The sequence below is a fragment of the Hypanus sabinus genome, chromosome 4 (genome assembly GCF_030144855.1).
Source record: "Hypanus sabinus isolate sHypSab1 chromosome 4, sHypSab1.hap1, whole genome shotgun sequence".
Taxonomy (NCBI): domain Eukaryota; kingdom Metazoa; phylum Chordata; class Chondrichthyes; order Myliobatiformes; family Dasyatidae; genus Hypanus; species Hypanus sabinus.
Genome location: NC_082709.1, coordinates 124,217,037 through 124,241,871, shown reverse-complemented (window position 1 = coordinate 124,241,871; position 24,835 = coordinate 124,217,037). Strand labels below are relative to the sequence as shown.

The 24,835-nt window shown below is 39.5% G+C and overlaps 1 protein-coding gene across 3 annotated transcripts; it reads right to left on the bottom strand.

Moving 5' to 3' along the window:
• Window positions 1-484: 484 nt before the first annotated feature.
• On the bottom strand, window positions 485-21,011 carry qtrt2 (queuine tRNA-ribosyltransferase accessory subunit 2). Of its 3 annotated transcripts, none has more exons than XM_059968079.1 (9): window positions 20,942-21,011; window positions 16,339-16,655; window positions 12,684-12,739; window positions 11,178-11,254; window positions 9,650-9,859; window positions 8,175-8,374; window positions 6,625-6,776; window positions 3,244-3,343; window positions 485-1,051 (listed from the first exon to the last, which is right to left on the bottom strand). In XM_059968079.1, the coding sequence occupies exons 2-9, from the start codon at window positions 16,536-16,538 to the stop codon at window positions 820-822; spliced, it is 1,227 nt and encodes a 408-aa protein (XP_059824062.1). In that variant the 5' UTR covers window positions 16,539-16,655; window positions 20,942-21,011; the 3' UTR covers window positions 485-819. The 3 variants fall into 3 exon arrangements, with proteins under 3 accessions (XP_059824062.1, XP_059824063.1, XP_059824064.1); XM_059968080.1 differs by having other exon boundaries at window positions 16,339-16,652; window positions 20,942-20,964; XM_059968081.1 differs by lacking the exon at window positions 20,942-21,011 and having other exon boundaries at window positions 16,339-16,552; window positions 16,640-16,655.
• Window positions 21,012-24,835: the final 3,824 nt, after the last annotated feature.

The window sequence follows — 24,835 nt, the reverse complement described above, 5'->3', positions numbered from 1 at the left end:
TTAAAAAAAATTGCTTGGACTATCAGATCAGTCAGAGAACTTACGCTGGATTCTAGCAGCCAGAATTGGACCCTAATTTACTTAAACCACCCATGCATCTGCTTTGGGCAGCACACACAAAATGCTGGAGGAACTCAGCTGGTCAGGCAGCGTCCTCAGAGAGGAACGAACAGTCGATGTTCCAGGCTGAAAGTCTTCATCCGGTCCTGATGAAAGATGTCAGATGATGAAAGACTGGCTGAGTTCCTTTAGCACTTTGTGTGTTACTCTAGATTTCAGTATCTGCAGAATCTCAATTGCTAAAACATTGGTTTGAGTTTAAAAAACATTCAATTCCGTCCCCATATTTACAAAGTACCTCCCTCATAATTAGATGGGAACCGTAAAAACTGAATGGAATAATATTGTTAAAATTCATTCATCACTACAAGTCTCCAGAGTTCATTGGTCTAAGATATAGAAACCCACTTCATCAGAACTCATCTCAAATCAAATCAAATGGTACTACATTTCCCATATTTTAATAGAAAAAATAGTTCATATAAAATACATATAACACAAATGAAAAATCAATGAACCAAAGCACAGATTTCAGACCTTATGCTGGTCTTCTATCATCACATGTTAATAATACACCACATGACAGAGGAAATCACAAGTCAGAGTGCTAGGAAGTTCTGATCCCAATTAAATAAAATGTTAAAATAACTAGCTCAAGTTGTGAGCGTACGTATCTCAGTAACATATCACGGCATCCAATGCCTGCCAGAAGCCTTAAAGAATAGATATCCATCATGTGTCCTGGCAACTATGTCTTTGTTATACCTTCTGTTTTTCAATGAGCTCTTTAAGTTCCTTCCAGTGACCATCCTTCAAAGAATCACGGATAGCTTGGAAGAATGCAAAGTAGTGGTGAAAGTTGTGGATCATGAGGAGAACTCCAGCCAATAGCTCATTGGTCAGTAGAAGATGGTAGAGATAGGCACGTGTGTGATTCTGGCAGCAATAGCAAGCACAGCTCTCCACCAAGGGGCTTAAGTCATCACGGAACCTAAACATTGAGAATCACATAAACACCATGTCACTAAGCATTCCAAAACCAATGATTCCCCTAAACAACTAGCATCAGTCTTCAACCACAAGTAAACTTAAGATAAATGGCATTAATCAGTACAAGTAAAAGTAGAATATAATTTCTCAAAATAATGCTAAATAAGCTTCCCTTTAGACCACTCATTTAATCAGGAATAAAGCTTGCAATTGTAATATCTGTCCTTTATTTATTTTTTTCTGAACTAAGCAAATGGCATCCAAGAAAGAAATTTTCCATAGGAGAGTAAACTGCTGACAAGAATTACCCACCAATTATCGACAGGGAACTATTAAGCAAAACTTGGCTCATACTACTAAGTAAAAGTTAGCTACAGTATATACCAACTCTTACCCAAACAGACTGCTTAGTGGAAGCAATGATGATTTAAGCCCAAATGCAAATTCATTTGCTAATCAAATGATTAGGAACTACAGACAGGAAGGCCTGTAAATGATAAATTTCCCATTTCTTTTGGCATAAGCGATCACTAATGCTGGAGAGTGTTGTTAAATACAACAGCAGTTAAAGTAGTTATATATCATGAGGTCTATTTGGATAGATTAGAGATACATCTAAGCAAATAGATTAAGGTGTCAGACCGAACCTTGTAATATTTAGGCTTCTCATGAAGAAAGGCATAAAACATTACAAGAACAGGACGTGAGCAGTGGGGTAACAGAGAACCACAGTGGATTAAATAGGTTAGCCATGTAAAAGAAATAAGGTCTGCAGATCAAATAAAAACAGAAAATGCCAAAAACACTCAGCAGGTTAGATAACATGTGTGGAAAGATTAACAGAGAAGAATGGTCTCAGACCTCAAGTTTAACTCTGTTCCTCTTCTCACAGATACAGTCTGGCCAGCAGTATGTGCTTTCAGCAATTTGTGCTTTACTTCATCCTCCTGCAGGTATATTGTTCCACAGCACATATTAAAGGGCTAATTCTCTCTACAAGTGTCACACTGTACAAATGCTCAAAGGAAACAATGACGAAAACAAAAGTGCAGGAACATTCAGAATCCACTAGTTTCTTGCTCAGGATCATTGCAAATTTCACTATGCAGAAGCAATTCAAATTTAATTTGACCCATGTCAAACAGGCATATTTTCTAATCTCACTTTGTTGAGATATCTTGATTTGGAGCTTTAACATGCTTTGATCAGTCTGTTAGTATCAGCATTACTATGTTTTAACAACCACCTTTTGTGATCATTCTATATAATGTATCTTAATATCATAATTATACAATGCCACAGCATTATATATATAAAACACACACACACACACACACAGAGTCGGCCCTCCTTATCCGTGGGGGATGGGTTCCGGGACCCCCCGCGGATACCAAAATTCATGGATGCTCAAGTCCCTTATTTAACATGTATCAGTGTGGTAGTCTTTAGGACCCAGCAGAACCCTGGACTTTATTTAATGTGTCTCTGTGCGGTGGACATTAGGACCTGGTGGCGCAGCTCTGAATCTGCAGTGTTTCTGTTCACGAAAATAATCACAATCGCAATTGAAAATAAGGTGGAAGTAATAAAGCGATCGGAAAGAGGTGAGACGCGATCAGTCATTGGAAAAGCGCTAGGCTACAATCGGTCAATGATCGGAACACATTTAATGGAGCATGTGAAAGGCACTGCCCGATGAAAGCTACAATTATTACTAAGCAAAGCAGTGGCTAAATTATTGAAATACGTATGTTTCTTAAGTGTTTATATGCATAGAAAGGTAAAATATGTACTATATACTAAGAAAAACGTATGACTAACTGACACTAAATAATTCCAGATGTACCTGTTCCGACTTCAAATCTGATTTAAAGAAGGACTCAGGAACGGAACTCATTCATAACCCGGGGCTGCCTGTACTTTTAAGTCATTTCTAGATTACTTATAATACCTAATACAATGTAAATACTATGTAAAAAGATGTTATACTGTATTGTTTAGGGAATAATGACAAGAAAAATTAGTCTGTACATGCTCAAGCAACGAGTACTGGAGAGAGAACTTCCGGGTTTTCCTGATCCGTGGTTGGTGGAATCCGCGGATAAGGAGGGCCGACTGCATGTACATACAGACTCACTTACTTCAATGCATTTACGGAATAAAAATGTTTATTAACAATCTGATAACACTTACTTTTCATTTTTCAGGTCAATTGAAAAAGCAGTCATCCTTCCTTCACAGTCCGAGCTTTTACTTTTGATCTCATTATCCCCAGAACCATTTCTGTGTAACACTGAAATTTAATCCAAAGCACTTATAAGCTTATCTTGTATTATACATCATTCCGTTCCAGTCCTCTGACGTAATTTCACAAAATATTATTAGGTGAAGTTCGGCTTTTGAAAAAAAACCTCCACTAGTTAAGTCACCAGTCATCAATTTTTTTCAGAGAATATTTATTTCTGTCATTTTGGGTGATGCAATTGTAAACTGCAATTCAGTTTAAAGGCCACACATTGGTGTATGTGAAAGATATTGTTTAGAAAGTTAAGCAAATTAAAATCATGATACTTTGAGGTTTTTGAGTAGATATTGAAAAAAATTTCCTCATTGCTGAAAACTGAAAATATAGAAATTGAACATTTAAGTAATGACAGAGACTTCTGAGAATATTGCAGGTGACAGTTTTATCATGATGCTGATGATTTCCTGAGTGAGGTTTTTAAAACAGAAATTTCAATGCTTCATAATCATCATTCACATTTGAGATACAGATAAAGTTGGTGATCAAATTGAATTACTTTCTGAACATTCTGCCAGCTCAATCATACACAGTGGTGTATGGAGTCTTCAATTCCAATTCTTAACTGTGTAATTGAACAACCTTCCAAACTGAGCACTAAAGAACAAATTCCATTGTAAAGTACAAATGCATAAATGCACCCAGTGATAAAGTTAAACAAGTCTGCAATTGACCCTAATACAGCTTTTGCTCCTCAATCTCAAAGACAACTTTTTGACATAAGTAGCATGGAATTTCTGCAGTTATTCCTCAGTTATTCATATAAATCAATCACCAGACATTGCACTGTGACAATTTAAAGCTTCATGCTCTCTACTGTGGGACTGTGGAACATTGAAGAACTACACTGCACCACTGTTGGTGCAGGCACAGTTGTAAACACTCAGGAGATCAGCATGTGTGATGCAAGTCAGATTATCAGCCAAACCAGCAAACATTTACATACACAAACTGCACCAAAAACAAAATTAACAGAAGCACAAAACATTCCCAAAACGCAGAGACTAAAATGTAAATCAATATTTCAATAAAACCTTTTATGAAATAGCAAGAGTCCTGCAGTCTAATATACAATCCAAGATGATCTTCAAAGCTGCAAAATCCAGTTTACCAGAGAAAGGAATAGTCCAGTTGATGGGACCTTAAATTTTCAAGGAATTGTAGACCAGAGGTTCAATCCCTTGGGTCCTGGGCAGTTCTGTACAGAATGCACTTCTGTAAATGTCTAGATCTCAGGATTCCTGCACACAAACAAAGCAGCTCCAAAAGTCCTCCCAGAGGATCAGATCGGTCATTCCACCTCCGCACCAATACTGGAGTTCCGCCACTTTGTGCTGGTAAATCTGCCTGCCGAATCTGTGCCAGGTTAGACCTGAAGCAGGCAGACAAAAGAGACTGCAGGTACCAGAGTGTGGAGCAAAAACCACTGAAGGAACTCACCAGGTCAGGCAGCATGAGTGGAGGGAAATGGGCATTCTATATTTCAGATCAAGACCCTTCATTTGGGCCTGCAGCAGCAACAGTAACCTTACAGCAAAAACATGTATGCTGCAAAAAATAAGTTGCAAGTAATTTATAACCTTTTCACTTAATTGAGTTGATGTAAATACTTAATTAATTGTTTAGCGATTTCAAAAATCATATCTCAGTTTTAATAGTTTTGAAACATTTTGAAGTATTTGTGAACCCTAACCCTATTGTTTGATCACTCTGCCTGGCAGCACTTTAAAACTAATCATCAAAGCATTTCTGTCAGATTTCCAATCAGAAAATCCAATGAGTACAGAACTGGCTTAAAACAACTTCTTACAAGAAGGCCTGTGCAAAAGCAGGTCTAGCAGGTGTGCCATGGTAAGAAAAGCTTTGGCTATTATAGTTCATAATATTTTAAATTGTTTCTCCCTTCATAAAAAGTGCCCTCTGGGTTACATGGAATAAAATTATCCAGATAAATTTTTATGATGTTCAGTAGAAAAGGCTATCAAAAGTTTGGAAAATTTCTGACACAAACATTTCAAAATATAAAAAAACTATTAAAACATACTTTAAAAGTTCAAGAATTCAATAAGCAATCTGAACAGATGATTAAATTTGTCAAAGCGATGTGCAAAGACCTGGGGCATGTGTTGAAAGGACTAAGTGAGAGAGACTTCTAGATGTTGGGGGAGCCAGGCAGGCAACTCAAACAAGAAAGGCAGCATACTACCTGGGCTGAAGTGTAAATGGGAGACAGAGGATTTCATTAGTCAGGAAAATTATTTTGAGGTTTGGGAATGGTGTTCTGTGACTTGGTTGAAAGTGGGCCAAACTCAAACCAGTGACTCCAACAAAGATTTGACCTAAGGGGCCAACAGTTCAAAACATGAAAATATTAGCAGGAATAGGTAACGTAGCACCCTCAGGACTGCCGCTGCTTGGTATGATCATAGCTGATCTGCACTAGGCCTCATTTCCTGCTTCACTGCATTCATTTCCTGGATCTGGCACAAAAATCTGCTCGCTCTTTAAATATCAAGATATTGCTTCCATTATGTACCAAGGTAGAGAATTCTAGAGATTCACCACATTCAGTAAACAGCTTCAACACACCTCAGACGTAAATGACTGCCCCACAGTTTTATAACAATGTTCCCTTATTCAAGATTATTTTCTCAAGATCTTAACCTTTCAATAAGATCACCTTTATTTTCATAAATTCCAAAGAACAAAAATGCATTTTCTTTAGCCATTCATGATAGAAATTATCCTGGTGAATTATTTTTAGACTGTTTTCAATACTAATATAACGTATCCTTTCTTAAATAATGGACTAAAACTAAGTAAAGTGTGTCCACGTAACTTGCTGCACCTGTCTGCTGATCCTCAGCAATTTGTGCACAAGAACATTGATATTTTACTCTAGAGATATAGCACTGTAACAAGCTCTCCTGGCACAACAAGCCCACTCAATACATCTACATCTTGTTGCCGAGTTTGGGCCCTGCCCCCCACCTGGATCAATCTATTGCCTGACAGCTTGTACGTCTCCCATACCCACTGCCTTTCTATTCTGGCTTCTCCCCCACTTCTTTTCCAGTCTTGGTGAAAGGGGTCAGTCCAACACATCTACTTTTATTTCCCTCCATAGATGCTGCCAGACATCCTGAAGTCCCCCAGCTTTTTATGTTCATTGCTCAAGATTTCCAATATCTGCAGAATCCTGAGTCTCTATCGATGTGTCATGCTTTGTCGATGTACTCATCATTTGAATAGTGGTTTTCTGTCATAGATACCTTCAGCCTCTGGGTCCTCCTTGTATTTAAAATTGAACGACAGAGCTCTTCCTTGCTCAGTAACCTGATAGGGGAAAAAACCCTCAAACAAGTCCACTCCTCTTGATACACATTCTAGTACTTCATCTGGCTTTCCAATCCCATGGATCAACCTTAGAATTGGGAGAGAAAGGGAAAAGGAGAGAAAATCTTAATAAGTATTAGAATGTAAAATAATGTAGTAGTTAAAACATGGTTAAAACTAATGCTAGAAATCCTCAGCTGGCTTGATGGCATCACATAGTTAACCTAAATTCAGAAAGGTGCTCTAGTGGTAAACATGGCATAAATCCAATTTTACATTAAACTTGTTCAGAATTCACATTTTAGACAATTCAATGATTTTCAAACAAATCCATCCTTAGCATTTAACGATCACCAATGTAATAGATCTTCTTACTAAGAGAAATGAACCATCAAAACAATTGATGGTATGCTTGCTTTTTCCTTCCAACTATCATTAACTCTTGAAGATACCAATGTGCACCAAGGTCTTGTCTCCAGCTGAACCTCCATAAGTGAACCTGGACTGTATTAGAACCAGAACCATGGCAGTGCCTCCTGTGGTGTTGACACACAAGACAGAGGAGAAGTTGTGCGACTGAATATTGTGGGAAATGACACCAATGTCTTGGTCTATGCTATAATCTAATTTCCTACCCAGTCATTACATCCTATTCTTTAGCAACCATCTAGAAACACAACTAGACAGTGTACAACTTTGGTTTTATATCTGACACTGAGATGAGCTTCAGGGAATATATACACATCATCATTAAGGTTGCCTTTATCTATCACTATCTGCACTGGCTCAGATGGTCTTCTGCTGAAACCCTGAACCACAGATGTTTTGTCTCTAGACTTAACTAGTCGGATCTTTGCTTGGCTATTCCTCTTGTACCATCCTCTGTAAACTTGAGATGATGCAAACTTTGTTGAATCTATCCAAATTGGTTCAAAGTCCAGACTAGTGAGCTACATTGTTTTTCAATTAGTAAGTGCCTTGACATTGAAAGTTTTATCTATGCTGTCAATTCCAACCATCACTTAGTTCCTTCTCACAATACCCAATTTATTATTTTTCTTTTAAGATATTTAAACCCTCCCCCTCCCCACTTTGACAATAGTGGCTTCAGTTGTCAATTCTGGAAGAACTTCACCTTAACTTTAATGTCTCTCTCCACTGAAATTCCCTCTAAAGCTTTTGCAACTGTGAGGCATCTTGGGCAGTTTGCTATGAAGGAACTTTATGAATACAATGAACCTGACTGTTACATGATGGAAGTGATCCACAAATATCTAATTTCAAATGCAGTGTAAATATGATGTTTAATGATTTTGAATTTGAATAAAAATGAATCCTCTTCTCAAAATGAGAAGATGAAATAACTGGCTGCTACTACTAGTTCTCACAGTCAGCTTTAGAGCAAGAGAATTGGTGAAAAATAACTACATAGTAATACAGATTTAATAAAGACACAATAACAGTCATGTTCTAACTGGTCCCATACCTTGGTTTGTCTGCAGGCAATTCTCCTGTAACTGAAGAGATTAAATCCAGTTTCAGGTCATCAGGCAAGGTCTCTCCCTGAAAACCATCCAAAAGAAAACCTCCAACTGGCCGCTTCATCGTTTCTCTGACCGACCGCAGCCTCTCCTCAAGAATGTCTCCTCCTTCTACAGCTCCTATAATTTCTGTGTTCTTCAGATCCTGGACAGCAACCAAACCCACAACAAGTGTTAACTTTCCTCAATATATTATGACACAACTTGGGTCAATCATACTGCAATTCTGGAAAATATTGCATACTGATTTGTAGTTGCATTTAATCATTTTACTTATGTATTCGTGCTTCTTTTGACTTGCTCATCTTAACCTCAAGTGGCTAAAGATTTGCTACACCATAATGTCACAGAAATCATATTAAGTTCTCAGCTGATATTTCTGCTCTTAACTTCTGTTCTATAGTCACATGTGAAAATTATAGGATTGGCCATATTTCTATGGTCAAAATCCCTGACAATATACACTGTGAAGATTCGTACAGACATGGCTCCTTGGGCATGATACCAGAGTGTAATTTCCATTGGTACAACCTGCTAATATTTCATCCCTATTGGATAGTGAGGCTCAGCCTTCTTCCTGAGAAGCACCTCCTCTCCACTTATTATCATATCTTTCAAAAAATCTCCACAATTGTAAATGGGACAAACCTAAATAAATGATCACTATCCTTTGCAATTCTTTATTCCCTTTGGAACTTCACTGAATACACAGTGACTTTTTCTTGGTCATCCTTGAATGGCAGCAATCAAGACTGCTCATTCCAAGACCAATTAAACCCAAAATTTTGACATGAAGTATCTTTGGCTTTGCTCTCCACTATCAAATCTCCTTGACTCTAGCTTTTTACAGTCCTCACGAACATTGCCAATCTGTTGTACCTTCGGGTATGACTATAATAAATATTCTCCTTGCTCATTTTTCATTCCTCACCAGTTAACCCTCACATTCTACTGCCACTATCCCTCTGGCACTGTGATATTCACCGATCATCTTCATTTCTGATCTTAATGGCTCTTTCTCATACAACTTTCTTAAATCCATCTGTAATCTGTCCTTGCTCAATCTGAATCATCCTGCGTAACCCGATATTTTATTTAGGGTTGTTCTTTCTGAGCAGTCTGGCTTCCCTGTACTCTTTCCAAGGGTAATATCTAATATCTAATATTTCCTGCAAGAGCTTCCTGCTATGGCTCCACCTTTAAGATCCATCTCAAAAATTCGTGAGCCTTTACCTTGAGATTACGCTCCCTATTTTAAATATTTCCCCATCAGAAGAATCAGTCTGTTGACTCTGTTGAGTCCTGACAGGACTTGGTGTATTTCAATAAAATCACATCTTTTTTCTTCTAAACCACAATAAATAACCAATCTGCTTAATTATTTCTTCACACCTGGAATCAATCAAGTGAGTGTTTTTACCTCTGAATTCTGATGCACCTTGAGACATTCATCCAGGAAGCACAGAGTTCGATCCACTAGTTTACTTATCCTCTTCCTTGACGACCCTGGAGGCAGTAGCTCTCCATCTGCCATACACTGGTACCAGTCAGGCTTGAAAGCTTGTTGTATTGCCATGAATTTTGACATCGTCAGCTCAATTCGACCACCTCCACCCCACACTGAAACAGTCTTTTTAAAGTAAGATAATAAAAATATCAGATCTTTAAGACACCAAACTAAAGTCCTTAATTTATGGAGGATGGTACTAAAGCAATGATAATACCTGAAAATAAATACACAAATCCAAAAGTTTTTAAATTATGCTACAGAAAAGATCCTGATTAACTCAAGCTTAAAGGGACCTGATTACGTGTCATATTTGAATTATGAAAAAAACGTCCTCTAGTACTTCCCAGGTTATACTCAAGCAAATCTCAAACTAAATTACATTGCATAAACATCAACATAATTAATCAACTGAACATTGCCATCAGATGTATAATTCAATGTCTCCAGTTCTCTTCTGCCTCTAATAGTTTCTGCAATAACTTACATTTCAACTGGAACAAAGCACCTCAGGGCAATTCGCAACAGAAACTGGCACAGAGCCAAATAATATTAGAACAGACTCTGCCCCAGTGGGTTTTATGGAAAATCTTAAAGAAGGACAAGGTAGATATACTCCAGAGATACTGTATATAGAACGGGCATATTGAGTTAAGGAAACCAAAAGCACATTCATGACTAAAGCTGATGGCATGCAGTGATCTTGAAACATTTTAAGACATAGGGGTGAAAAGTTCCAGGAGGGGGTTTGAAACCAATATGAGAATTTACTGCAAATTCTATCTCTTTAGAACAAAGATCAGGAGAAATTTTTTTAGCCAGTGTATGGTGAATCTGTGGAATTCATTGCAATAGACAGCTGTGGAGGCAAATCATTGGGTATATTTAAAGCAGAGGTTGACAGGCTCTTGATTACTAAGGGTGTTGAAGATTATGGGGAGAAGACAGATGAGTGGGTTGAGAGGGAAAATAAATCGAACCGAATGGCAAAACAGACTCGATGGACCAAGAGGTCTAATTCTGCTCCCTTATCTCATGGTCCCATGGTAGTTACAGCACTGTATACAAAAACCAGTGGTCCTAGTTGAATTTTCTTTCTTACTAGGCTTGTTGAAGACAAGCGTACAAACTACAATTGCCATACAACTGTGGAACAAGCATTAAACTTAAAACTATCCAGTGTGTGGTCAATGTATCAGTACAGCTAAGTAGGAGCCAGAATCTTTTTGAATCTGAAAAAAAGAGGATGTAACACTGTTAGATAACATGCAAAGATACTGATACTAGGATTTATGCAATTGTGACTGGCCCTTCAGTTAAAACTAACTAAAACAATAACAAACTACACGAACAGCCAATTAAATAAAAGAAATAAAGGAAAACAAAAGGAAAGATTACAAGTACATTTTAAACTCTGTTCCTGTACCTGTTACTAACTTACTTTATTTGTGTTGTACCCTGATGGACATGGACTAACTGGGTCGTATAAAGAACAATAAATTAGCGAGTCTGGCATGCCTGTGATAAAACAGAATGATAAGCACTTGTTTAATAATTCAGTGTAAATCAGAAACCTTAAGTGACCAAACTCAAATGGAACAGCATTTCTATGAAAGGATTCTTCCAAAAAAACTTATCTAAAAGTAGAGTAAAACATAAGACAATGCAATTAAAATAAAAGCAAGTGATGGAATTGCTCAGTAAGTCAGACAGCATTTAGAGTTAATATCCTCATAAGCGTCATCAGTCTGAAACATTAATTGTCTCCATCTCAATAGATCCGGCATGACTACTTCCCTAACATTTTCTGTATTTTTATTTCAGATTTATTTTTTTATTGAGATATGGTTCAGAATAGACCCTTCTGGCTATGCCACTGGCAACCCCTGATTTAACCCAGCCTAATCACAGGTCAATTTACAACGACCAATTACCTGTACTAACCTACTAACCTGTACGTCTTTGGACTGTGGGAAAAAATCAAAGTACCTGGAGAAAACCCACACATTCCATGGGGAGGACATACAAACGCAGGTGGCTGGTACTGTAAAACATTGTACTAACCACTACATTTACTGCGCTGCTCCTGTCAACACCTGCAGTTTTTTTTTTGTTTATCAACATAGTCGGTTAAATTCACAAAAGCGCAATATAAATCAATATAATGGCACAGGTGGTGAAGGTGACTTCTCACAGCTTCAGTGATCAAGGTTCATTCCTGACCTCTGGTGCTCCAATTCCCTTCCACATTCCAAAGAGGTGCAGGTCAGTAATCATTGTCTTCAGTGTGAGATGTACTGTGGATCTGGGTGGGAATGAAGGGATACTACAATGGGATTAGTATGGGAATATTACCCTGGTTGAAAGGTGGTTGGCACAGACTTAATAGGCTAGAGCCTGTTGTTGCTTGATACTATGAAACCAGATGGATTTGCTGGAGGATTGTACAGTATCAAAACATTTCGCTTGCTTTAATTTGAAATTTCCAGCATTGATTTTATTTTTCCTTGCTAGTGCTCATTGTAATTTGTACAGAATGCTGGTGAGACCGCACCTGCAGTATGTGAAACGAGCTACCAGAGAAAGTGATCGAGGCAGATACAATATCAACTTTTAAAAGACAGTTGGACAGGTACATGGATTGGTAAGATTTATAAAGTGATTGGTGTTCCAAATTCTGCCAAATGGGATAAGCTTGGTTGGAGCATTTTCATTAGCAGGGACCAATTGGGCTGAAGGTCCTGTTTCTATGCTGTATGACTCTGTATTTACTTCTCAGAAAAATTGGAACTATTCAATGGAACCTCAGACTAACTGAGGAAAGGAGGATTTATCTACACCATTGACTACAATGTTACAACAAAACACAAAATTAGACACCTACAATATGCAACATAACCTGGGATGGATTGCTGTCTGCTGTGAGAGAAAAATTAACATTTAATACCTATGAATTTCCCAATGCCCTCTTTATATTCTTCCAGAACTTCTTGATGCTCTGCACTGAGGGAAAAAAATAAAATCTGCTTACAGAAGAGTACCAGAGACACTCAGTTAGAAAATTAAAACCTAAATACATTAATCTGAAGCCTTATAGTTTGTCTCGAGCAAAACTGAAGCTAGATCCTCTGGGCTCTAAAAGATATTGAGTTTTTATTTATTTCAAGCAAGTCTCAGGATCTACATTGTTTTGATATCTGGCCCAAACTTGACAAGTTTGCTTCCATTGGGTCAGATAACCAATATGTGTGAGAGCAGGGTTTAAGGTAGTTGTTCATTGATTTTATGCTGACCATCAAACACAACAGACCTTTAGGTCTGGAGAAATTTCTGCTCAGGCAAGTTGTCAGATGGCGGTGGAATAAGAAGTTAGTGGCAAGTTGGAGCTGAAGGTGATCAGCATCCATGTGGGACACAGACATTGTGAATTATGATGAGAAATGCTGCAGAGCAGCATACAAACCTTGGGGAGCTACAGCAGCAATGGCACAGGAGTAGGAGAGAAGCTATAACATGTATGCTGGGTGCAATTCAGTAGCTAGATGGAGTATGGACAGTTTGCCCAGCTATTGGAGGAAAGATTCATCAAACCATAGTGCAAACTGCAGACAACCAATAAGGATGAAAAAGAACAGCTTGTCCCGTGGTTACAGTGACAGAATGTAATGGGAGTTTGATAAGCAGAAGTCAGTGGTCAGGGTCCTAGGGTCAGTAAAGTCCGGAGGTTGAAGCCAAAGGTCAAAGACTGCAGTTGGTGAATCCAGAAGTTGAGGTTCAAAGGTCAAACCCCTGGATCAGCACGTCCAGCGGTCAGAGGCCTGTGTCTGTGACTCTGCAAGTCAGGGCGAGGGTCTGGAGGTTGGAGGACCCATGTCTTGAGTCTGAGAGTCTAGTGCTGAGGTCAGGGGCCTGGAGAGGCCTGCCCTGGAGCTGGAGGTCTACCTGTTTGGGTGAGTGCCTAATGTCTCGAACCTGAGAATCCGGTGCCAAGGACAGGAGGTCGAGAGTCTGGAGACAGCTTGCACTGAGGCTGGAGTCCATCTGTGTGTGCACCCATGTGTACGTGTGTAGGGTGGGAAAAGAGCTTGCTTTACCATTGCTGTTTTGTGTTGCTGCTCTGCTGAACATTGTGGGTGTACAATATTGGTGCCTGAATGTATGGTGACGCAAACAACACCTTTCACTGTATGTTTCTATGTACATCTGACAAATGAACCTGAATCACTGGTAAAGCAAAGGTGGGAATGCAATCATGATAATTCAAACACATAGTTGCAGAAAAGAAGGTAATGTATTCTAAAATTTCCGACAGGAAAGTTTGACAGTGATTTGCAAGAATAGAAAGACCACAGGTATGTATTTGAGGAAAAAGGGATTTAGTACGGGGTCAGTCAGGATGGTTGGTAGGAACCATAGCTAGCCCAACGGAATTGTCAACACCAGCTTTCAAGGGATCAGGGTAATCATTAGTTTGTTAGAAACAGTTCAAGGCCACAAGGGTAGGGTCCCACAGGCAAGGGAAGAGATGAGAGGGCAGCCAACTAATAAGCCAGACTTCTGAAGTTTTAGTCTCATACAAGACTGAACTTCAAAAATACTGAGCTTTCATTTATACTAAGCCAAGCAGACATCGTACAGGAAGCAAGTTTGGATGGGGCAAGTAAGAAGAGAAAGGAGGTTCATTGTTACGAGTTGGCATTGGAGGAAGGAGAGTTAGCAGACAGTCTGAGAGATTTACGGATGGGGTGTGGTAATGTTATCATAAAGATAATGGTGGAGAGGCAACTATTGAAAACATAGTCAAGTGCGAGAAGCTTAAGTAAGAGTTTTAAACCACGGAATTTCTCCCCAATTTCACCTTAAAACATTTAACTTGATAGCCTACAAAAAGAGGGGCAACACACTCAAATAGCCTGCTGAAAGAATTTGATCCTTGTGATAAAATTTCATACCACTTCTTGTCATGAGAGGGGGTTAAAGCTTAAGAATGTCGTTTGTAAAGTGAAATAATCCAGTGAATGTCTAAGCACTTATGGTAACGTTTGAATAGTGAGTAATTTCGAAGCTGCTAAAAATGCAAATGGTTCATTAGATCCTCTATGAATGTTTAACCCATGTGTTCCCCAAAAGCATTTGGTGCTTGAACAAGCAGAGATCATATATTGGGAGGGGGATGTGAGAAAATGATAGACTTAACATGGACATGAACATCAATGCTGATGGAAGATGTGATTTAATGCCTGCCAAAGTAACAGGATGAATCTGAGCTGAAGACTAATACAATGGAATACAAAAGTGTTTAGTAAATGATGAAAAGCTTTCCCGAAATGATATTGCAGACAATGATGTCCATAGACTGCAAAAACAGCATGAAGTAAGCTTGAATGAGGCAAAGAGAATAGGGTAAAGACTGATTCAAGAAACTGTTCAGAGATTCTCTTATCAGTGATAATTACAGATAACGTTGTGAGACCATGGAAAGTGGCATGATTTTTGCCAGGAATGCATTGCCTCAAAGGGACATTTCTTTATTGGGTGGTTCATTCCAAAAGCTGATACAGCAAAGCCCAAGCATAATTACAATGTACACAACTAGTAATGCCCATGCACTTCATATTGTTCATATTTATCAGATAGAAAAGCAGAACGTAAATTAAGCATGCATTATTGGTCATTAGGTGTATAAGATGTTGAGAGGCACTGATCACGTGGATAGTCAGAGGCTTTTTCCCAGGGCTGAAATGGCTGCCACAAGACGGCACAGACGGGTGCTTGGGAGTAGGTACAGAGGAGATGTCAGGGGTAAGTTTTTTTATGCAGAGAGTGGTGAGTGCATGGAATAGACTGCCGGCGACAGTGGCGGAGGTGGATACAATAGGGTCTTTTAAGAGACTTTTGGATAGGTACATGGAGCTTAGAAAAGTAGAGGACTATGGGTAACCCTCGTAATTTCTAAGGTAGGGACATGTTCGGCATAACTTTGTGGGCCAAAGGGCCTGAATTGTGCTGTAGGTTTTCTATGTTTCAACCAGGAAACTTCAGAGCTTTGAGACCTCCCTTCAGGTTATCTATACCCAACTTACAGTGTAACTGGTCAATTGATAGCATTGGTTTAAAATCACTACCAGGATTGCTTCTGGACTGAAAAAAACAAAGGTTGCTTTTTTTCATTGTTAGAACCCAAATATAATTTTAAAATGAACTGAACAACAGTTTGATAAAGGGATTTATAAAACAAAGTGATTTTTTTTTACTTTTCAATATCTCAAAAGCTAGAGAAGAATGCAATAGTTTTTGTTCTTGTATTCATGGTATAGTGGGGCTATCAAGCAATTATCAATGTGACCATCAGTGTGAAATATAATTGACAGTATAACTTCCAGATTACTTATCATACTGCAGACATCATGACTCTGAAACTGACTTCAATGTAACTAGTTTTTAAATGACAACCTGAATTAAACAACTCCCAATCAACACAGATTTTAGAACACTAGTTTCTATTTTTCAAAGCAGATATAAGAATTTCTACACAGAACACAACATCACATTTACACCTCAACCCAAGTGTTAGGAAAATAAAAAATTATACTTGCACATACAGTGTAGATAACGTCAGATGCACAGGTTCAGGAACTCCTTCTACAAGGCTAAGCGTGTCATGGGTTAGGTGCGGAGCTGTGCCTGTCCGTGTATAAAGAAGGCAACCAGGAATATCGAGACTTTTACTGCCGTTCCGTCCTGCTTCAATCAACTTGCCCTGACGGCAACCGTTCACAATGCTGGAGAGGACTAACTTCATCTTTGCTGCAATAGCTAGAGAAAATTTCCAATTGGTTGATCGTTTCTTGGAGGCAAGTTCACTGCTAACTGTGTGGGTTTGTTAGTTTAAGAAAAACTCACCACACTGCTGAAGCTTCTGTGAAAAAAACAAATGGCATTAAAGAATATGCTACTGTATCTTTTCCATTTGTTACAATCCAGGGAACAATCTGATTTTCAAACATGAATTAAAATCTATCCGAATTGCTGGAGAAAATGAGAAATGTGTTTATCAAGGTAAAAGACATTAGCACCTAGGAATAGAAATATTTTCCACATTGCCATCCAAGAAAACTCGTCAGATACATCATGTCTAAGTTTCTGGTAAGACTTCTAGTGCCTCACAAAATTTCTTACTTCAGGAGACACTAGAGACTACAGATGCTAGAATCTAAAACAAACACAAAATACTGGAGGAACTCAACAAGTCAGGCAGCATCTATGGAGGAAATTAGCCAGTTAACATTTCAGTCAAAACAGTTGATCTTGAATTTTACTTCCACCTTGGCAGAGCACCCCTACTCCAATAGGAAAACTTGATCAGATTGCAACAATGCCCTGAAGACGGGGAATTCTGTGGCAGGTTTGTGAAATTCCCTCATCATTTAGTCCAAATATATAACTTATGCTTGTACGTTGTCTGAATTATGTACCTAAAGCTCACTATACTTGTGCACAAGACAATAAACCTCACGACTTGAAATAAAGAAATTTGCCTTAAACTGTACTGACCTCAATAGCAAAACATATTTTCCAATTCGAAACCCATAACCAACTCACCATGAACCATCTCCACAAGACAAATGTGTTTACCTTTAAATGAAGGTTTTCAAAATTGCTTTTTTTTTAAACTTACGCAACCATATTTTCTTCTCAACCATTTCCACCCTTTTATTAGTTGTCTTCCATTTATGCTTATTTTTTTTCTCCAGCCTGTTTATCCATGTATTTAATTTCTTTTTAAGTCTAAACACGCTAGCCTTTCTATTCTTGATGCACCACCAAAATCAAGTTAAATACACCACTTAGCGTTGAGCTAAATAGTATCATTCTAACAACCAAACATGTACAGTCGGCCCTCCTTATCCGCGAATTCCGCATGCGCGAATTTAACCAACCGCGAATCACGAAAACCTGGAAGTGCTTTACCAGCACTTGTTGTTCAAGCATGTACAGACTTTTTTTCTTGTCATTATTCCCTGAACAATGCAGTATAACAACTATTCAATTATGTATTATAAGTAATCTAGAGATTATTTATACAGGAGCATAGCGTAGGTTATCGTGGATCAGGATCAAAAAAATCGGAAGTTCTCTTAACAAAGTAAATCGGAACAGGTACATCTGGTATTATTTAGCGTCAGTCAAACGTTTGTCTTCGGATATAGTATATATTTTACGTTTCCATGCATATAAAACACTTAAGGACCTATGTTTCAGCGCCAGGCTCGGGAATGCAAGTTCACGAGTTCGATCTAGTGACAGATCGCTATGGACTGCACTCTCCACCTTGCCGGGTTGAGGTGGAGGATCAAAAACCCAAAACACAATAATTAAACCACTGCGTTGTTTAGTAATAATTGTAGCTTTCATCGGGGCACAGCCTTTCTCACTTTATCCTTTAAAATTGTTCCAATCGTTGACTGACGTAGCCTAAAGCTTTTCCAATGACCGATGGCATTTCACCTCTTACCGATTACTTTATTATTTCCACTTTATTATCAATCATTATCGTGATTATTTTTGTGAACAGAAACACTGCAGATTCAGATCTCTGCCACTGGTCCTAATGTCTACGCACTGAGACAGGTTAGATAAGGTCTTGAGTTCTGCTGGGTCCTAAGATCCACCGCATTGAGACAGGTTGAATAAGGGACTTGAGCATCTGCGAATTTTGGTATCTGCGGGGGGTCCCGGAACCAATTCCCCATGGATAAGGAGGGCCGACTGTATAATGAGAATTCAGCACCCAAGTACTTCAGACTTAGGGAAACGGAAATGACAGGACTACTTACTGGCCTTTATAAAACTTTAAAAGACAAACTACTTAAGCTGGTCAGACACGACATCACCTAGTAAGAAAAGGTAAATCTGGAAACAGTAATTGGGAGGTATCCTGTTTGGATTTTAAAGGTCTGAATGGGAAAGGAAACATGGAGGAATAAAGAATAATGCATGCAACCAGATGAGATGTCATTTCTGTCAAGTTTTCGTTGACCAACAGAGTTGATTATACAGGATACTAACTTCGGAATAGAAAGTGAACAAAACTGTAGAATGCTGATCAAATTAAGATGCTTATCATGAGTTCTAATAGAGTTCAGGAAAGAAGATGCAATGATTATTGGATGTCAATGTAAAAGGGTTCATCATAAGGTAATGGTTTAAATTTTGCTGACTTCTGGAATTTCTTCATGGGTCCTCTCAAGTCCATGAGCATTTTCAGGACCCTACACACAAATCTAAGACCAAGGCACTCTATTTAAATATCTAAATGACTTACTATCTATGCTCCATCACCTGACACCCTTATCCAAGTTCAGCACTACCCACGCTGGGGAATCCATCCTCTGAATCAATGCTAAGTGAGACCTGGTGTAGGATTTACATTTAAGTGGAGTACTGGTGAGCTAAACATCCTAATTATCTTTAAACATTAATACTACATCTTAGGCAGTCCCTCATGATCAAAAAGGACATACATCCACTCCAGTTTTGTGGGTTATGAAGTGATGATGAGGGCAGTCTGCAATCTCTTCCACAGATGGGTATTCGATAGGGCAGGTGTAGGTGGTTTGTGAGCTGGTGAGCAGCTTCTGCCACTTACACAGGACCTGCATACATTCCCAGTGCATGCTTGTCAATGCCATCCCAAATGCTGATTCCCTGCTTTGAGCAACCCCGTGAAACATTACCCATGTCTGCCTAACAGTTAAATTGCAGTGAAGTGGGGGATGTTACTGCTCTGAGAGCCAGCATAGATTCCTGGCACTAAGCAGCCTCCTTCAATGTCATAAAAAGTTAGGAAAGACCAATAGACTTCAATCATTTTGTAACTGCCTTTACCCGTATTTTATTTATAAATTCTTTAAATTTGACTCAAGCACCAAAGACTAGCAAATTCATATAAATGTACAGTAGGGCATATTCCATCACTGTCTGGTATGGAGGGGCCAATAAATGGGATTGGGAAAAGCTGCAGAAGATTGCACATTCGGCCAGCTCCATCACGGGCACTAGCTTCCCCACCAGAGAGAGAATATTCAAAAGGCAATGCAGTGCTTCAAGAAGGCACTCACCATCCAGGACATGCCCTCTTCTCATTACTACCATCAGGGAGGAGGCACACTCAGCACTTTAGGTACAGTTTCTTCCCTTCCACCATCAGATTTCACAACATATGTCAAGTGATGATTTCCCACCCACCTAGCTTCAGCTTCTGCTAGACCTCCTTTCCTCCATCTTTTAATTCTGGCATCTTCCCTCTTTTGTTTCCAATCCTGAAGGGTCTCAAGTTAGAAGTGTCGACAGTTTGTTTATTCCATTGATGCTGCCTGACCTGTTGAGTTCCTCCAGCATTTTGTGTGTGTTGCTCAGTGATAATAAACTTAATTCTCATTCTGAAATGTGAATTTGTGTGCTTTTGATTAATTGTCCAGTAATTTAACCATTAACTTACCCAGTTATATCAATGTGCCACAACTTTCAATAGTAGTGCGATGCAGTAAAACATTTCAAAGCACTTTACAAGAGCACTGTCAAATCGACACAGACCCACTTAAAGCTGAACAACAGTTTCGTCACAATAGCATAGTTTGAAAAAGTTTCTAAAAAGAGGAATCTTTTCTGCACGGTAGATTAGAGGTTACAACAATTCCAGAGATTAAAGTCTTAAAAGCTCAAGACGCAGGCACACACGTAATAGAGGAATGAATAGAAGTTAAGAGGGACAGCAACTGGTGACGCACAAAGATCTTTCAGTACAGGACCTTACAAAGTTCGTACACCACCACTAAAGAGCAAGGATGTACATTTTTAAATAACGTTGATTTTAAAGGCAACATTAAGGAACAACTTGTGGTTCTAACATCCGCGTATTTCCTATTCCATAGGACTTTATGACTTTAGCAATCACCAATGATTGCATAAACTCTGCTACAGAAGGGACGGGGAGATACTCTCAAGTCAACGAGCAATTGAGCTCTGCCCCGTTACCAATCTGTGCGTCCGAACGCCACGCTCATCGCCACTAAACATGCTTGAGATAATCCCAAAGGAAGGAGAGAGTTGTTAATGACTAAACCATTCTATATTTAACTGCTAACAAAGATTGTGCATCCCGGATCTAAGAATCTAGAGCCTCCAGAACAAAACCACGCTCACCTGCAGAGGCTACCCGGAAACGGCGGTCGCTATCCAATCCCACCCAATCAAATCACCGCCAGCGCCTGCCCGGAATTACGTCATGGGGGCCCCGTGCGGTCATGTGACACGAGCCGCGCAGAGCTCGCGCATCTTCTTGGAGCGCGCGCCTGGTGGTGTCCGCGTTCATGAGAAAGCGAAGTGCTTCGGATGTCGGGGACACAGTGGGCCAGGCAGCGTCTGAGATACTAAACCTAGTCTCAATACTGATCTGACCCCCCCCCCCCAACTGTTGTAGGACAAGCGCTCGGCGTGCAAATTATCGTTTTAGTCAAAGCCTCGCCACTACAAGATGCAAGAGCATTAAGTGAGAGTTGGAATAGGTCAAATTGGTTCTCAAGCTTCCTCTACTCCTCTCAAAAATTTACGCCCATCTCACCTTTGGATAATTCAACCTCCCACCTCTGTCAGAAAATCCCAAAAATGTAGGTTATTCCGAGAGGGAAAAAAAATCCTTATCCCCCTTGTCTTGACCTCCTTTTTCTGAAACTGCTCCTTGGTTCTAGAAAAAAAACATGAAACATTATTTCAGCTTCTATCCCACAGAACCCTGTTGGACTCTTAGTTTGAAAGTAAACTCATCTCTCAAACCTTTGTAGTTCCCAAGGAAAATATTCCCAGACCAGTTCTGGGAGATGAGAGAGAATTAGTGGGTGGCTTTCTTAATGCCCATTCCAGGATGGGGATGATTCTGTCTGGTCAGATATTGAAAGCATGCACCATTCCATCCCTTGAATGTATTTCCAGAAATAAGATAATCTGTGTCCTCCAACCTGCATCTTCAACACTTCACTCAACCAGGCTGCTGTCCTCTCATGCTCCAAATCAGCCACCATCATCCCTGTACCAAAAAACTCTGCACCCTCAGGATTAAATGACTACCACCCAGTAGCACTGATGCTGTAAGACTATAAGGTACAGGAGCAGAATTAGCCATTTGGTCCATCGAGTCTGCTCCGCCATTTCATCATGGCTAATCCAATTTTCCTCTCAGCCCCAATCTCCTGCCTTCTCCCCATATCCATTCATGCTTGACTAATCAAGAATCTATCAGCCTCTGCCTTGAATATACCTAATGACTTGACCTTCACAGATGACTGGCAAAGAATTTCAGATTCATCACTCTGTAGCTAAAGAAATACCTCCTCATCTCCAGTCTAAAAGGATGTCCCTCTGGTCTGAGGCTGTGTCCTGTGGTCTTAGACTCCCACACCATAGGAAACATCCTCTCCACATCCACTATATCAAGGCATTTCACCATTCAATAGGCTTCAGTGAGGTCACCCCTCATTCTTCTGAATCCTAGTGAATACAGGCCCAGAGCCATCAGACACTCTTCATATGACAAGCCATTCAATCCTGGAACCATTGTTGTGAACCTTCTTTGAGCCCTCTTCAATGTCAGCACATCCTTTCTTAGATAAGGAGCCCAAAACTGCTCACAATACTCCAAGTGAGGCCTCACCAGTGCTTTATAAAGTCTCAACATTACGTCACTGCTTTTATATTCTAGGCCTCTTGAACTGAATGTTAGCATCACATTTGCTTTCCTCACCACCGACTCAACCTCCAAATTACTTATAGGAAATCTGGCACAAGGACTCCACAAAGTCCCTTTAAACCTCAGATTTTTGAATCTTCTCTCCATTCAGAAAATAGTTTACCCTTTTATTTCTTCCACCAAAGTGCATGATCATACACTTCCAGACACTGTATTCCATTTGCCACTTCTTTGCCCATTCTCTTAATCTGTCTAAGTCTTTCTGTGGCCTCTCTACTTCCTCAAAACTACGTGCACCTCTTCATATCTTCTGCAAGCTGTGCTACAAAGCCATCAATTTCATCATCCAAGTCATTGACAAACAATGTAAAAATAAGCGGTCCCAACACAGATCGTTATGGAACACCACTAGTCACCAGAAAAGGCTCTCTTTATTCCCAGCCTTTGCCTCTTGCCAATCAGCCACTGCTTTATCCATGCTAGTGTCTTTCCTGTAATACCGTGGGCTCTTATTCTGTTAAGCAACCTCATGTTTGGCACTTTGTCAAAGGCCTTCTGAAAATCCAAATACACAACATCCTTTGTCTATCCTGCTTGTTATTGCATCAAAGAATTCCAACAGATTTGTCAAGTAAGAGTTTCCTTTAAGGAAACCATGCTGACTGCAGACTATTTTATCATGCACCTCCTAGCACCCCTAAATCATATCCTTAACAATCAACTCCAACATCTTTTCAACCACTGAGGTCAAATGAGCAGGTTGATACTCTTTCTTCTGCCTCTCTCCCTTCTTGAAGAGTGGAGTGACCATTGCAATTTTCGAGTCCTCCAGAAGCATGTCAGAATCAATTGATTCTTGAAAGATCATTACGAATGCCTCAATATCTTCAGCCATCTCTTTCAGAACCCTGGGGTGCATGCCATCTGGTCCAGGTAACTTATCTACCTTCAGACCTTTCAGTTTCCCAAGAACCTTCTCCCTAGTAATGGCAACGTCACACTCTTCTGCCCCCTAACACTCGAAATTCTGGCATACTACTAGTGTTTTCCACAATGAGGACTGATGTAAAATTCATATTGAGTTAGTCTACCATATCCCTGTCCTCCATTACTACCCCTCCAGCATCATTTTCCAGCGATGCTATATCTACTGTCGCTTCTCTTTTACACTTTACGTATCTGAAGAAATTTTATCTGAAGAAATTAAAGTGGTGTCCACTTTAATATTATTGGCTACATCACCTTCGTATTCCATCTTTTCCTTCTTAATGACTTTTTTAGTTGCCTTCTGTTAGTTTTTGAAAGCTTCCCAATCCTCTAACCTCCCACTTATTTTTGCTCTATTATATGCCCTCTCTTTGGCTCTTATGTTGGCTTTGACTTCCCTTGTTATCCATGGTTGTGTCATCTTTCCTTTAGGATTCTTCTTCAGTATGTATATATCCTGTGCCTTTCGAATTGCTTCCAGAAATTCCAGACATTGCTGCTCTGCTGTCATCCCCGCCAGTGTTCTTTTCCAATCAGTTTTGGCCAACTCCTCTCTCATGCCTCTGTGATTTCCTTTATTCCGCTGTAATACTGATACATCTGACTTTAGCTTTCCTTATCAAATTGCAAGGTGAATTCAATCACATTATGATCACTTTTTCACTAAGGGTTCCATTGCCTTCAACACTCTAAACAATTCTTTGTACAACACCCTATCCAGAATAGATATCCTCAGTGGATTCTTCCACAAGCTGCTCTGAAAAGCCATCTCGTAGGCATTTTTCAAATTCCCCCTCTTGGATCTGGCACCAACTGATTTTTCCAATTTACTTGCATATTGAAATCCCCCATCACTATTGTAACATTACCTTTTTGGCATGCATTTTCTATCTCTCATTGTAGTATGTAGACCACATTTTTGTTACTGTTCGAGGATATGTATGTAACTCCCATCAGGGTCCTTTTACCCTTGCAGTTCTTTAGCTCTACCTACAACAATTCAATGCCTTCCAACCTCATGTCACCTCTTTGCAATGATTTGATTTCTTTTTTTTTTACCAACAAGTGCTATGCCACCTCTTCTGCCTACCTGCCTATCCTTTCAAAACAACGTGTATCCTTGGATGTTAAGCTCCCAACGCCATACGTGTCAATCTGTAACTATACTACAAGTTCATCTATCTTATTCTGTATACTGTGTGCATTCAAATATAACACCTTTAGTCCTGTATTCACCCTTTTCAATTTTATCCGCCTTTTACATTGCAACTCATCCTGTTGACTGCAATTTTCCCCGTCATTAACCTCTCCTTGCTAGCAGTCTCACTACACATTGCCTCTGCTTGTAAACCAACTACTTCATCCTC

Excerpts from the sequence above, each read along its gene's own strand:
- qtrt2 (XM_059968079.1), bottom strand. The coding sequence starts at position 16,538 with ATGAAGTTAGTCCTCTCCAGCATTGTGAACGGTTGCCGTCAGGGCAAG. Across the intron at positions 12,740-16,338 it reads CATCTGACGTTATCTACACT|TGCAGAGCATCAAGAAGTTC; the intron begins GTATGTGCAAGT and ends TTTTTCCCTCAG. Across the intron at positions 11,255-12,683 it reads GGGCATTGGGAAATTCATAG|GCATGCCAGACTCGCTAATT; the intron begins GTATTAAATGTT and ends GTTTTATCACAG.